General features: G+C 40.3%; 1 protein-coding gene across 1 annotated transcript in view; it reads left to right on the top strand.

Annotated features, from left to right (window-relative positions):
* Positions 1 to 1,971: 1,971 nt before the first annotated feature.
* Positions 1,972 to 15,865, top strand: part of RORB (RAR related orphan receptor B) — a gene marked incomplete at its 5' end in the record, with an annotated part of 50,761 nt that continues 36,867 nt past the window's right edge. The window contains 3 exon segments of the mRNA NM_001129737.1: positions 1,972 to 2,059; positions 7,864 to 8,005; positions 15,111 to 15,512. Of these exon segments, the coding sequence (NP_001123209.1) occupies positions 1,972 to 2,059; positions 7,864 to 8,005; positions 15,111 to 15,512 (632 nt within the window).

The raw sequence follows: 15,865 nt of genomic DNA, 5'->3' as shown, positions 1-15,865 counted from the left end.
AGCATTTTGAAGCATATTTTGCATAATTATTTTAAATTGGGAGTGGGAATAGCAGATCTTCCTAGTGTGTATAATTTTAACAACACTGAGAATACTATCAGAGACATGGGAACTACTACATTCTAAATAAAGTTTATATCAGGGATTCATCCATAACCTCAAAGATGATGACTTAAATCATCTTTCTAAGAGGTTCTATACGTGTTCTGTAAGGCATGACACTAAACTGCACACATGAAAAATGGAAGTCCTACGCCCTACCATACTCCACAGAGGAATTGCCTTACCAACCGCCCAGTTATGTCAAGTCTATCATTTAGTCCTACACTGAAGGCTAGGAAGCTACAAGTCACCTTTGATTCTTCATCAGTTTCCGCCTCTTTCATTTACCTTCTCACTTCTTCCATTGAGCTATCTTTCTATTTGCTGCTGCTTCTGCCTTTATCCTGCTACTGAGGTAATTCACGCTTTCAGCTCCTGACACCCAGGTTGGGAATTTTAATTGTCTTCCATTTGTTTCTGGTCAGCCTGCCAAACTTATCTTTCTAAAGTAACCAAACCACCACTTTAGCCATTTCTTCATTCACGTCTTTGATTCCTTATAGCCAGTGATGTCAGGTGAAAATTCTTCTGCCTGATCCCCAGGAACTTTATAATCTGATATCACTCCCTCTATCCAGTTTTATGACCTAAGTTTCCATTAAAGCCAAGTTACTTGTCTCAGTGATCACCAGCCACAATCATTCGGGGCCATCTCAATTCCCCCCTGCTTGCAGATATACCTTTTGCTTCACACCTCCTACACAGTTTTCAAAATCAAAATATCTTTATCTCCAGTGAAATTGTTTCAGTCCTATTGAAGTGATAGTACCCACATGCTTTGGGCTTCCCAGGTGGCGCTAGTGGTAAGAACCTGCCTGCCAGTGCAGGAGACTGAGAGACTCTGGTTTGATCACTGAGTCAGGAAGATCCCCTGCAGGAGGGCATGGCAGTATTCTTGTATTCTCGATCCAGTATTCTTGCCTGGAGAATCCCATGGACAAAGGAGCCTGGTGGTCACAAAGAGTCAGACACAACTGAAGTGACTTAGCATGTACCCATATGCTTTATCATTTTTTCCTTGATATCTCCATGTATTATATTTGGTTTATTGATTAGATAATTGGTGTCATTAGTATATCTTATGTCAACAGCCTTTATTATTTTAGTGGATATATAGATACTCAATAAATATTGGACAGATTATTCGTTGGCATTTTCACAAGTAAACCTCCAGCCATTTAGTGTATGAAATTACCTCTACCCCTTCCAGTTTTGCTTTATTTACTCATTTAAAGTATCATTGAAAAAGGTAATGTGATCATTCTCAGTGACTTAAAGTCTGAAGTACAAAAAGAAAACCAAAACCACAGGTTCAAGAGATTTTTAAGTCACACTATATGAAGTTCGAAAAGGAAAAAACAATGAAACCAAAAGTTTAGAAAACTTCTAGTCCCTGGTTACATTTTCTAGGTTAAGGAAAACAAAACAAACAATGGTAAATGGATGCCCTTTATCTAGAAAGGGATTCCCAAATGCCTCAGTGATAGAGAATCCCTCTGCCGAATACAGGAGACGCAGTAGACACAGGTTAGATCCATGAGTCGGAAAGATCCCCTGGAGGAGGAAATAGCAACCCACTTAAGTATTCTTACTTGGAGAATCCCTTGGACAGAGGAGCCTGGCAGGCTACAGTCCATGAGGTCGCAGAGCCAGATACAACTGAAGGACTGACCACCACCAGGTTACTTAGAAGAAGCTTAGGGAAGCCATTCAGATAGAATAGATGACCCTACAGCACCCCCCGCCCCCCCTCCCCGCGCCCCGAAACACTGAGTCTTCAACACTGAGTCACGGCAGAAGTGAGGAGGGAGATGGGAGGGTGAAAGGAAGACGACTCTGTAAGCTCAAAACTGTCTGTTTTCCCCTTTCAGCACAAATTGAAGTGATACCATGCAAAATTTGTGGCGATAAGTCCTCTGGGATCCACTACGGAGTCATCACGTGTGAAGGCTGCAAGGTACGGGCATTAACAAGGCACAGCTGACAGCGTCTGTGTTGGCCTCAGGCATCTGTGTGCTTCACAATGCAAGAGGTGACAACTTTTGAAAGGCTTGCTAAAGGATTCTTATCCTGCTGCTGACACTCAGGAATTCTTGCTTGGTGGTGGGTGGGTTAGTTTCTGTTATTTGGCCTTTCACCTTTTTGCCATTGTCTAACTCATCAGGAGCTGCTTAGAAGTGGATTGCTATTTCAAAGCCTCAGTTATTCACATTTACCAAAATATAAATACTGATGTGCTGTATTAACAGTCTTGTGTCCAGTAAACTCCACCACATTTATATCAACATTAAAGTTTAAAATAAAGATTATAAGTTAATGGGCCTGTATTTATTTATCTGCTTGAGAAAGAAGTCAAGGTAACATTTGCAATATGCTTGTGACTATCCTTTATTCTCATATTTCAGAAAAAAAAAAAAACTAGAAATATGAAATCTTAAAAGTGGAGCAGATAACCTCTTGTCAGTTAAAAATAATCTGCCTCAATTTCATCAAAAAGGTCCTGTGTTATTAACAAGATTATGTCATATGGCCAATATCACTGATCTAGTTCATGAGAGAACATAAACAAACATGTTTGTTTTTTTTTTCATTCTCAGTCCAGTGTTCCCCTCCACGACAAATCCAACTAATTCTTCCAATTCCTATAAGCAAGTTGATTTTTAAAATCTTAAAACTGGAGGAACAGCAGTTAACATAGACTAATCCGAAATAAGAGAAATTTGAAACTTAAGAGTAAATGTTTAAATTCAATCCTTAGAAGGTAGGAAAGAGGAGAGACTAAATATCAAGGGGAAATGAAAACAGTTCTACAACTAATTTTAAAGGGTACTGTGTAACCAGAACAAATGAAAAGAAGCTATAGTCCAGGAAGAGAAATTGATAGACCGGCAAAGTTATTGGCAAAAGCAATTATTTTTTTGATCCATGATGCAAGTTGAGTGAATCATTAATTTAAGGTCAGTAGAATGAAGGCAATGCGGCACAATCACAGATTCTAAGAACCACCCTTAATCTTGTAAGACGTTCAGATATAAATGAAACAAAATGTATTGAAACTCAGATCGTCATGCTATGTGAAAAACTGGCAGTATCTTCATAACAGTCTCGAAGAAGTATAATTCCTGGAATTGAAACTGGGAGGAAAGGGAAAAAAAAGGAATAAATGAAAATAAAGTCAGGAGAGGGAATGCAGAGGGGGAAGAATAACACAAATGTACTAACGCAGCAACATACCAACCTGCTTTAGAGGTGATAAGCAGTAATCCATGTTTGAACATCATGAGATGTGCCTTGTATTCTGTTCTTCTGCAGACCTATAATTCAGAATTGCATGCTGTCTACCTTAATGTGCCTCAACTGATCTCATGAAACAGTAAAGCAAAATTACAGATCAGCAATTTATTTTACTCTCTTAGAATAAGTCATTACTTCCTCCAAGCAGATAGCCAATTTTCTTCATCAGTTCAGTTCAGTCACTCAGTCGTGTCCGACTCTCTGAGACCCCATGAATCGCAGCACGCCAGGCCTCCCTGTCCATCACCAACTCCCAGAGTTCACTCAGACTCATGTCCATCGAGTCAGTGATGCCATCCAGCCATCTCATCCTCTGTCGTCCCCTTGTCCTCCTGCCCCTAATCCCTCCCAGCATCAGAATCTTTTCCAATGAGCCAACTCTTCGCATGAGGTGGCCAAAGTACTGGAGTTTCAGCTTCAGCATCATTCCTTCCAAAGAAATCCCAGGGCTGATCTCCTTCAGAATGGACTGATTGGATCTCCTTGCAGTCCAAGGGACTCTCAAGAGTCTTCTCCAACACCACACTTCAAAAGCATCAATTCTTCAGCACTCAGCCTTCTTCACAGTTCAACTCTCACATCCATACATGACCACTGGAAAAACCATAGCCTTGACTAGACGGACCTTAGTCGGCAAAGTAATGTCTCTGCTTTTGAATATACTATCTAGGTTGGTCATAATTTTTCTTCCAAGGAGTAAGTGTCTTTTAATTTTATGGCTGCAGTCACCATCTGCAGTGATTTTGGAGCCCCCAAAAATAAAGTCTGACACTGCTTCCACTGTTTCCCCATCTATTTCCCATGAAGTGATGGGACCAGATGCCATGATCTTTGTTTTCTGAATGTTGAGCTTTAAGCCTGCTTTTTCACTCTCCTCTTTCACTCCTCAGGAATCAGACCCCTCTCCAGTGAAATCACCCTCACTCCCACTGTGTCGGTTTATTATACAATTTTAAGAGCTCTGGTCTAGTTTATACACTATCCATGGGGGGGGGTGGAAAAAGGGACTTCCCTGGTGACTCAGATGGTAAAGAATCTGCCTGCAATACCAGAGACCCAGGTTCAATCCCTGGATTGGGAAGATGCCCTAGAGAAGAGAGTGGCAACCCACTCCAGTATTCTTGCCTGGAGAATTCCATGAACAGAGGAGCCTGATAGGACACAGTCTATGGGGTCCCAAAGAGTCAGACAGAACTGAGTAACTAACACCACCATCATGGTGATGGTGATTTTAGACCACTGTCAAAGTGGAAATGTTTTGTTTTATTGTTTACAGCTGGATTTAGAAAATGTCTGATTTCAAAATATGAATCTGTGGTATTGCTAAGGAGCTAAACAGTTTTAAGCAGTAATTTTTAAACTATTGAACTACTTAACAAATATATTCCAACAGGTCAATAGCCAAGAATGAGTGTTTAGGTTCCTGTCATCTCTTCTATTTAAAGAAGGAACCCAGATTCAAAAAACTTGTGTTGTTATTTTGAAGCATATTCTGAGGTTTTAGTCAAAATGACATTGTACATCACACAAATTTTTTTATTTCATGGAAAAACCCACATTTGTAAATATGCAACATTTTTCTCCAAATAGCAAACTCAAGAAATTCTCCTCAGAATAAGATATCAATGTCAGCACATTTAGTATCAATCTCTGAATTTTCATAATCCTGTTTTCAGGTCAACATAAGCAACCCACATTAAAAAAACATCATTTCAGCGTGTGGACTTATTCAGATTCCTTTTCATTCAATAAAAATTTAAAACGAAATCTCCTTTTCATGCCAAAAACCTCATTTGCAATAATGAGCAACAGATAAGCAAGAAATGCCTTACAATTAATGTCAAATTGGCCTTAAATTAGGGCTGTAGCTGTGACTTCAAAAAAAGTCTTTTCTGTCAATTCCTTTGCTAAGTGGCACTTAGAGTATCCACAGATAAAAACTGCACAATTTTTTTGTAAAATGTAAATTCCAAGTCATCTTTAATCAGGACCAATGGACTGAGGTTATGCTTTCTGACAGCTTTCACGGTAGATGAAGTACATCATTTCAATCCCTGGGGACTTGGATGTGATCTCTTGTTTAAGGGCTCCGTGAATTCTTTCAAACTGGACAGTTGGATATCTTATTTTGCCACCACTGGTCCATTAAATAAATAATACGCTTGGAACTATGGGGGCAAAATTAGTCCTTGTTGTTGAATGGCTTGGGGCTTATAAACACAAAACCTTAGAGAGGAGATACTTGGCCATGCTTCGTTTTCTGAGTTTTTCACAAGATTGGCCAAGCTCTCTGTTGCAGTGCTTTGCCAAGCCATATGGAAGCCCAAGACAAAAGGAAAATCGGTCACTTAAATTCTGCTTTTATTTAAATTTTTGAGGGGTGTGCATTAATGTTGATCCTTAACATTTAAAATCAGTGTTAAAATATTTATTCTGAGTGCCACATCTTTTGGCAACCCTTAAATATGGGATCAAGATGGTTGCCTCACCAACCTCACCCTAGTCCCAGCCCTGCTCTATCCTCCCATTGATACTTGAGGAAACATGGAAGCTGTTTGAGAGAAGTCAGGTGTCCACTTCCAGACCTCTCAGCAAGATGGGCATCGTGGGCATTGGTCAGCCCTCCTGAACATTTTCTAGGCTTCCTGCTGCCAAGAGACAGTACTATAGGTTATCTTTTCCTAACATTTGTCTTGGTAAATCTGTTTGTAGCACTTTGCACCTTTGCTGGTTTGCAATTCAAGAGCAAGGAGTGATGAGGAAAACATTAAATAGGTAAACGAAAGGGTGAAGGAAACTTTCATATCTCTGGAGAAAATGTTTATTTAGGATTTTTGCTAAGATAACTAATATGGGTTGTAGCCAAAGAATTAGACAAAATAAATAAATAAATAAACTCAGCTGTGGATTTATTTATAAGGGTGCTGTATGGCCCAAGGCAGTTCATTTTGCACCAGAAAGCCCTAAACTTACTTGCTTGAGTACCTCCTGCATCACTATAGTCTCAGACAGTAACGGGAATGGGTTAATTTTGATCCATGCTGGGTCTACCTCTGTGGCGTGAGCATTTATTTTGCCCCTTTTGTTATTAGAGGCATACATAATGGCCTGCCTCGGGGAGACATGCCCCTCCTCACCAACACCCTCCACCCCTGGGCTAGGGTACCTTCGTCTGACTCACAGGAAGATAGCCTGACCCTGCCCGCCTGTGACGCACTGGGACAGTCTTGAGTACTTTGTGTGGGAAATGGCCCCCAATGTGGCTTGGCTCAGAAACTCACATTTGGGGGACCAGAATCACAGATAGCTGTGGTATGTTTGTTTATTGATATGACAGGAGATATTCCATTTTACACCACCCAAGAAATGACTGTAAGGAAGTGAAACTAACACATCCGCCTGTCTGAGACTTGCCATTCTAAGAGATAGTTGCAAGAATTAAATTGTCTTCTTACTTTGTTTCCTCACCTCCCCGCATCTCTGATCCATAAAAGAATCTGGCATCCAGGCCCAACAAGATGGTTATTTTGAGATGCTACTCTGCCATCTTCTCTGTTAGCTGGCTTTCCAAATAAAGTTGTATTACTTGCCTCAACACCTCGTCTCCTGGGTTTATTGGCCTATCTTGCTGCAAGCGGAGAGAGCTTGGACTCAGTAACAAGATCAAGCAGAGGGCATTCATTCAGTTTTTACTTATTGTTTATTTTTTTAATTGGCAGTTTATAAACCAAATTTCCTTTATTCAAAAGATGTAGCTGACTCTAATGTACATCATTGGTTAGAAATACAACCTTCCAGATACATTCGGGCCAAATACAAACATTTTGAAATGGATGAAAAAGCATCTGAAAAACTGGGAAGGTAGTGGCACCTGTTGAACCCACAGTCCTCAGTACCCCAAGTTCCTCACTCACACAGCCTTGACATAAGCCTGTGTTATTGTCCCAGGTGGTGCTAGTGGTAAAGAACCTGCCTGCCAGTGCAGGAGCCTAAGAGACATGTGTTCAATTCCTGAGGCGGGAAGATCCCCTGAAGGAGGGCATGGCAACCCAGTTCAGTATTCTTGCCTTGAAGAATCCCATGAACAGAGGAGCCTGGTGGGCTATGTTCCATAGAATCACAGAGTCAGACACAACTGAGCACGCACGCATTACCCCCAACAAGTGTTGTTGTATGTGACACTCTCCTCTGCCACTCTTTCCCACTGCTCTCTGGAAGCAGAAACTCTGTTCTGTTTCACTTCACACAGAACAGTAAAGATGTCTTTAGTAAATATGAATGAATGAATGAATGATACCCTCATATCTTGGCAGAGTCCAAGTTTTCTCCAATAGAAATGTCTGTAAGCTATCCAAGGAGAGGTAGCCAAAGAGTTGTAAAAATTGAAGTCAGTTACTTTCACTGTAGTATATGTTAATGGTCCCTTCTCATAAATCTACCTGCCTCCCATTCTCTCTCTCCCTCTAGGGATTCTTTAGGAGGAGCCAGCAGAACAATGCCTCTTACTCCTGCCCGAGGCAGAGAAACTGTTTAATTGACAGAACCAACAGAAACCGTTGCCAACACTGCCGACTGCAGAAGTGTCTTGCCCTAGGAATGTCAAGAGATGGTAAGGCGTTGCCTTCCTATTTCTTACTTAAAGGCTTTCAAATGGATGCTTCGCTGGAATCTGTTTAAAGGGTTGGAAGAATTCTAGACAAAGAGAATTGGGGATCCAAAGTAAAGAAAGCTACATGCTGGCAGTGTATTAAGAGGAAAAGTAAGAGCATATAAATATATAGTTTTGCTTATGAAATAGGAAGAAAGGAAAGACTTTCCTGTATCTCACCAAGCAACCTGTGCTAAATAGATTAGGTGAAAGCCACATAGAGTGAAAGGTGACCGCTTGTCCAGGTTTTTCTGTGAATGGGGGATTTCCTGGGATGTGAGAGTTTCTGAGCTAAAACTGGAAAGTTTCAGGCAAACCTGGACCACTTGGGTAAATCGGACTGGTGCACAAGCTGTTTATTATGTGGAGATGCTCAGGAACAAAACGTGCTTCTATAGGAAGCCCAAAATCTCCATTAATGAATGTGGCCTATTCAGATGAAGATAGCAGAGGCTGCAGCAGAACTCCATGTCTTAGAAGGATTGTGTAGATGGTGTCCTTCTCAGAATAGACTCAGATGTGCACTTTACCATCACACCCAACCCAAATGGGTGGCTTGGCACTTTCTTAGATTAATGAAGAGGACAAATAAGCTCCCACAAAGGATTTCATCTAGCTTTGCTTCCATTAAGTATTCAGCTAAACAAATTCTTTCCGCACTGATACTGGCATAGCACTCCGATATTGGATTATGAACAGCCCTGAGTCCTGGGGTCATTTCTGTCTAGTTCCCACTGAATCCTCAGGATCTGGTTAAAAGCAAGCACCTAAGCATTTGCTGAATGAATCATGAAAATGTTTTTTATGTAGAGCTTGAGACACAGACAAAGTCCCTGATACTTATTCTCTTTATGTGAATCATTGTGATTTCTGTGTCTCTGGTCTCACTCCCTCTAACGAAGTTCAAGATAGTATGGACCAAAAAAGGAAAAAGAAACATTTCTAGATTTTAAAGAAATTTAGCTAATTGCCTTCACTGTCTCTTGGTATAAAGGGATTCTATAAGCTATTAAATAAATTCAGGGCTTTTAGTCATTTGGATAAATTTAGCTCTGCTTAGAAGATATCTAAACATATACACTGTTTACTTCTTAGCTTGCCTTCTCTAGATAGCTGCATCTTGAATTTTTCTTATCATTTCTCTAATTTCTAGCTCGCCTAAATTTGCCTTGCACAAAAGTACACCAATAAGATACATTTGACTCAAAAAATTAAAATAATCTGATCTTGAGCCCTTCAGTTTATAGGTAGATTCTAGAGCTACGGAGATTAAGTTTCCAAAACTTTTCTATTAGCCAATCTTTTTGTCTGTTTTTCTAAATTTGCTAATCACATACATTTACTCTTTAGGGTAAATTTGTAGCCCTGTGTACTTATACATTACTAAAGTGAAGAAATTATGAGGTAAGCGTTAAATGATTTTCAGAATTTATTTAGTGAAATTCTGTGGGAATTTGAGTTGATGATTTTGTACTTCATTTTTATAATTTGAAGGTGGCATAATAATTGACAGTGTCTGAAAAGCTCCATTAACAATTATACAGAGACTAACCCACTGAGAAATGGTGCTTCTTCCCATAATATAAGGAAGTATGTATTTGGAATGAGAGATCATGTTGGTGTGGGCTGGTGAGCAGAATCATGGGCAAGGGACGGGTGTTTGGTCCAAGGCAGATTTAGTGACATCAGCCTACAAAATCTAAGAGATTATCTCAATCTCACAACATAAAAGAAATATGTTGGTAGGGGAAGGATTGTTTATGGATAGAGCCACAATTCCTTCTCAAGGGGGAAGAAATTTACTGCAGCATAAACTTCTATGCAAGTAAAAGCAATACAGTACCTAAGGATGCTGAGGATTAAGAATAATGATCCTTCTTGATTTTAAGTCTAGAAACAATCCTGAGGCTTCCAGGAACATCATCCAAATTGCCTCCTAAACATGTCTTATGTCAAACTGATGATGAGAAGAAATACTAAGGGGTGATAGAAGTGGTTGGGAATGAGGAGAAGGGAGTTCAACAGAAGGAAAAAATGATTCTCTCTAAGGGGAAACAAATTCTTCTTTATCATTTGTATAGAGGAAGTTTGTTATAAGCCTTGAATATAAAGGGTACTTTGTAAACTAAGTAAGTCACGCTAATACTTGGGAATGGACTTCCCAGGTGGTACAGTGGTAAAGAATCAGCCTGCCAGTGCAGGAGACACAGGAGACATGGGTTTGATCCCTGGGTCAGGAAGATCCTCTGGAGTAGGAGATGGCAAAATTTTCAGTATTTCTTGCCTGGAAAAACCTATGGACAGAGAAGCCTGGAAGGCTACAGTTCCAGGGGATCGCAAAGAGTCGGACATGACTTAGCACACACACGTCTGTCAAGTTCAATACCTGGGAAGCTAAATAGGGTTTATCTGCTATTGATTGCTAATGCCTAGTATGTGGTATCAAAGGATTACAAAGTCCTGAGGTTATGGTTGATTAGCCATGTCTATAAGGACTCAAGAATGAGAGGTGGCATGTCTTCTGCCACTGATTTATTACAGCTACCTTCTGCAGATGAAGCAAGCCTTTTCAAAGTGCTTTAGCAGTAGTACCAGTAGCCACAGTAAGTTATCTCACATCAAACTTCTTTCTACATAACACCCCATTCAGCTTCCCTCAGACATACAGTGGCATCTTCATTTTTATGTTTTTTCATTTGCTCTCTATAAGTTATGCCTGTCTGTAAGAATATTTACTTCACTATAGCCGGTCACTGAAACAGCATGACTACTAGTAGACAGCTTGATATAACTGTTGACTCCACTGGACTTTCATTCTCTCCTGAATTTCAGCTTTGATAGTGGTGGATTAGCCACAGCAGGTATATGAGTAGAAGACACACTCAGCAGTAACAAATTTGCTCAAATTTAGCATTGGCAAAGAATCAAAAGTCAAGTCCACTTGGCAAACATAGAAGTGTTTGTGTGTATTAATGGGTGAAGATATTGTATGTACCTGTATGTGTGAAGTGAGGGCATGTATATACCCACCGAACCTTCTCCACCATTGTATTTCTTTTTTTAAGCGGACCCTTCACAAATGTTAGCTATAGGAATCTTCAGTGTAAACTATTTCCAGTTGTATTAGTACTACTTACAAAAAAAAATAAACAGAAAAAGGTTTTGTATCAGTAGGAAGAAACTGCACCCCAAAGGGCAAACATGGTAATTACCTTGCAATAAATAATTACGTATCCTCCAAATGGCATGTCTCTATGAAAACATGAAAGCTGCCTACAGGGGCGGGTGTCACAGGTTTGGCTTCTTCTTATCCAGCATGGCATTGTCCAATAAGGTATCTGCATGTCACTATTTAAATTTAGATTGGTTAAAATTAAATAGAATTTAGACTTGTGGACACAGCAGGGGAAGGAGCAGTGGGACGAATTGAGAGGGTAGCATGGAAACATATATATTACCATATGTAAAACAGACAGCTACCGGGAAGTTGTCATATAACATAGGGAGCTCAGCTCAGTGCTCTGTGACAACCTAGGGGGTGGAATGGGGTGAGGGGTGGGAGGGAGGTTCAAGAAGGAGGGAACATATATATAATCATGGCTGATTCACATTGTTATATGGCAGAAACCAACACAACATTCATTGTAAAGCAATTATCCTCCAATTAAAAGTTTTTCAAATGAATTTTTTTTTAAATTAAAAAAAATTCACAATTCAGTTCTTTAGTCATCCTAGCTATATTTCAAGTGCTCAAAAGCCACATGTGGCTTGTGACTACCACACTCAAAAGCACAGGGAAAGTTCCATCATCACAGGACGCTCTATTGGAGTACAACCTGAGGAGGATGAGAAAGAATATTTCAAAATTATAACTAGCTTTAGGTAGATGGAATCAGATTATTTCTACAAATCTTAAAGCACTATAAAAAAGGCATATCCTTGACATTTAAATGTTAGATTAAGACCAGTTTCCTTGATAAGTAGTGAGATATAAACATTACAGCCAAAGATAAAATAATTTTTAAAATGACTATGAAAAGTCATAGATGATAAGTTCAACAACTGAATTCTTCTTGAAACAAACAAACAAAAAAAACCTTGTGTCTAGTTGTGTGGTAGAAAGCAGCAATCTTTGAAGAAGCAGCAATCTTTGAAGAAGCAGCGTCTTTGTTTTATCGTTGTTCAGTTGCTAAGTGGTGTCTGACTCTTTGCGACCCCATGGGCTGCAGCACACCAGTCTTCCCTGTCCTTCACCATCTCCCAGAGTTTGCAACTTTGTTTTAAAATTACTCCAAAAACTTACATTCCATTTTGAATGCTATCATTTCAAGTAGACCTGAAAAAGTTTCCAACACATTTACACAAAGTTGTTCTTTGCAAGTGTGGGATCAAAATCAGGTTTAAGAGCACATCACAAGCAAATACTATCATTGTTGAATATTTATGAAGCACTTGCAATGTATACAGAGCTGTGCTAGTTTCTTTGAGAGCTAGCAGTTTAACAAGAGGCTGCCTCCATACTCAAGTGAATCTCATTAATAGAATAATTCAAATTTGAGAGGGGCAAACATTTAAAACACGTGTTGTACTGATTAACGGGTAGTGGAAAGAAGAATGCTGCTGCTTGAAAATATAGTAGTAATATAGCCTTTGCTAAAAATAAGTCTATGAATACAATAAATGTATTTACAAATAGTGAGAAGGAATTTTTTATTTATCAGGAAAGTTCAGTAAGTTTATTTTGCCAAGTGCTGTAATTTTTTTTCCCAAATATGTCACCACTTACTATAGAAAGGGACATAAAACTGAAAAACTGGCTCATCTGTGTTTCTGAAATGAACAGAAAATTTATTCTAAACTAATATTGAAGCCATTGTCAGCAAAATCCTTGATTTAGGATTAAGCCTGATTATTTCAAAATGTAGTGGAACTTTAAGTTTTTTCTTTGAAAATATTTAAGTTGTTCAGTGACTTGATAAGTCAGTTTTTTGGAAGAGGCATTACTATTCTCCATTGAGTGAGTTTTCAGATATTTACCAGGGCAAGGAACTTGGCAACGTACTTACTTGACACTGCTAGCTTTGATTGTGAGCAGAATTCTGAACCTAAAATTGCTAAATGTAGGGTGTTGTCTGGGTTCATTCCCACATCTTTTATCAGCTGCAGTTAGTTCTCCAACCCTCCTAATTGTAGTTGGCTTTGACTGAGATGGCTCTGCTGTGTTTCACATCTCTTATCCTCCAGCAGACTAGTTTAGGCACTCACACAGGCACTGTTTAAGTCTCTGTTTGCATTGTGTGTGTGCGTGCGTGCGTGCTAAGTGGTTTCAGTCGCATCCGACTCTTTGCGACCCCATGGACTGTAGCCTGCCAGGCTCCTCTGTCTATGGGATTCTCCAGGCATGAATACTGGAGTGGGTTGCCATGCCCTCCTCCACAGGATCTTTGTGACCCAGAGATCAAACTTGTGTCCCCTGTGACTCCTGCATTGTAGGCAGATTCTTCACCACTGAGCCACCAGGGAAGCCCTCTGTCTGTGCGTGTGTTGCTCAGTTGTGTCCAACTCTTTGTGACCACATGGACTGTATAGCCTGCCAGGTTCCTTTGTCCATGGGGATTCTCCAGGCAAGAATACTGGAGTGGGTTGCCAGGTCCTCCTCCAGGGGATCTTCCCAACCCAGGAATCGAACCCAGGTTTCCCACATTGCAGACAGATTCTTTACTACCTGAGCGACCAGGGAAGCTTACATACATCAATATCCCATGGGCCCAGAGCATGACCCTGAGTCAAAGGGGTGGAGCAGGATGCCTGCACAGAATGAAAGGGCATTGCAAATTTATATGAGAAAGAGAAGGCACACAGGCAAAAAGCATCAGGGTTATTAAAGCAGGCAATCCACTACAATAGCTGTTTCACCTAGTGTGCTTAGTTGCTCAGGCTCCTCTGTTCTTGGGGATTCTCCAGGCAAGAATACTGGAGTAGTTTGCCATGCCCTGCTTAAGGAGATCTGCCCAACCAGGGATCAGATCCAGGTCTCCTGCACTTCAGGCAGATTCTTTACCATCTGAGCCACTAGGGAAGCCCAGGAATACTGGAGCAGGCATCCTTTCTCCAGGGATCTTCCCAACCCAGGAATCAAACTGGGGTCTCCTGCATTTCAGGCAGATTCTTTACCAGCTGAGCTACCAGGGAAGCCCGTTTCACCTAGAGTGCATAGAAATCTAAAGCAAGGAGGTTTTGAAAGAGGTTTGAAAGATACTACAATTGCAGCAGTATTTACAATAGCCAGGACATGGAAGCAACCTAAATTTCCATCAACAAACGAACAGATAAAGATGTGGTACATATATACAATGGAATATTACTCAGCCATGAAAAGGAACGAAATTGTGCCATTTGTAGAGACAGGGATGGACTAGGGACTGTCATACAGAGTGAAGTCAGTCAAAAAGAAAAAAAGCAAATATTGTGTCATAACGCTCCTATGTAGAAAAATGATACAGATGTACTTATTGGCAAAGCAGAAATAGAGACTCAGACGTAGAGAAGTGAAGGCAAATGATGTTACTTAAAATTGTGTTTCTCACCCTGTTCTACATCTTGGTCTTACCCAACCTGCTATTTAGAAAATAGTGAAATAATAGGGTCTTGGCTGACAATCCAGAAACCCTAACGCTTAGGAGGGAAGTTAATGATGAGTGTTAGCTGACATTTGAATAGATACTATGTGGTAGTTTGAGATTTTTGTGAATTTTATTTTCCCCACAAGTAAGAAAGAACAAGGAAATGTGCCTTCTAACTTCACAGCAATGAGAAATACATCCATGAGTATTTAAATTTCTTCCTAGCTTAGACTTAGTTCTCACTATGCACATAAACCATTACAGAAATCCCTGAATATAGCCTTTCAGCAAACGTGGAGTGCAAACCCATGGACTCAGGGGCTATGGGACTTGGACTTTGTGCATTTTGTGTTGAGGAGACAGTCATCGTGAGCTCTTGAACTCCCAGTAGTTAATGAGAGAGATAACCGCAAGTGCCGTTTTCTACTTTTGTCTCCCGCCAGCTGTGAAGTTTGGGAGGATGTCCAAGAAGCAAAGAGACAGCCTGTATGCTGAGGTGCAGAAGCACCAGCAGCGGCTGCAGGAACAGCGGCAGCAGCAGAGCGGGGAGGCGGAAGCCCTCGCCAGGGTGTATGGCGGCGGCATCAGCAACGGCCTCAACAACCTGAACAATGAGGCCAGCGGCACGTATGCCAATGGACACGTCATTGACCTGCCCAAGTCTGAGGGTTATTACAACGTGGATTCCGGCCAGCCATCCCCCGATCAGTCAGGACTTGACATGACTGGAATCAAGCAGATAAAGCAAGAACCTATCTATGACCTCACATCCGTACCCAACCTGTTTACCTATAGCTCTTTCAACAACGGGCAGTTAGCACCAGGGATAACAATGAGCGAAATTGGTAAGTGGAAATCTTCCAGAACATTTTTGGAAATTCTACTTTGAAGTGGCCTTGGTCCTGTTTTGTAAGATCATTTTCTTAGGTTTAAGGTGAATTACTTGCTTTCATGACTTCTAATGTGAAAACTAATTGATTTTAAAATATAGTCTAACAACTGTCATTGTTCCCAAGGCCCATAAAAGTTTATTTCAAGCAAAGGAAGAAAGAAGGAATTATAAATAGATGCTATCTGTAAAGAACAGATGCTATCTGTTGGATTTGGGTTCATCACTGAAGGAAAAATGTTATTGGTATAAACAAAATTTCAGCAAGTGTTCAAAGTAATGCTATTAAAAGTGAAATAGCTAAGGGAT

This window comes from Ovis aries, chromosome 2 (genome assembly GCF_016772045.2).
Source record: "Ovis aries strain OAR_USU_Benz2616 breed Rambouillet chromosome 2, ARS-UI_Ramb_v3.0, whole genome shotgun sequence".
Lineage (NCBI taxonomy): Eukaryota > Metazoa > Chordata > Mammalia > Artiodactyla > Bovidae > Ovis > Ovis aries.
This window is presented reverse-complemented; position numbering and strand designations above follow the sequence as displayed.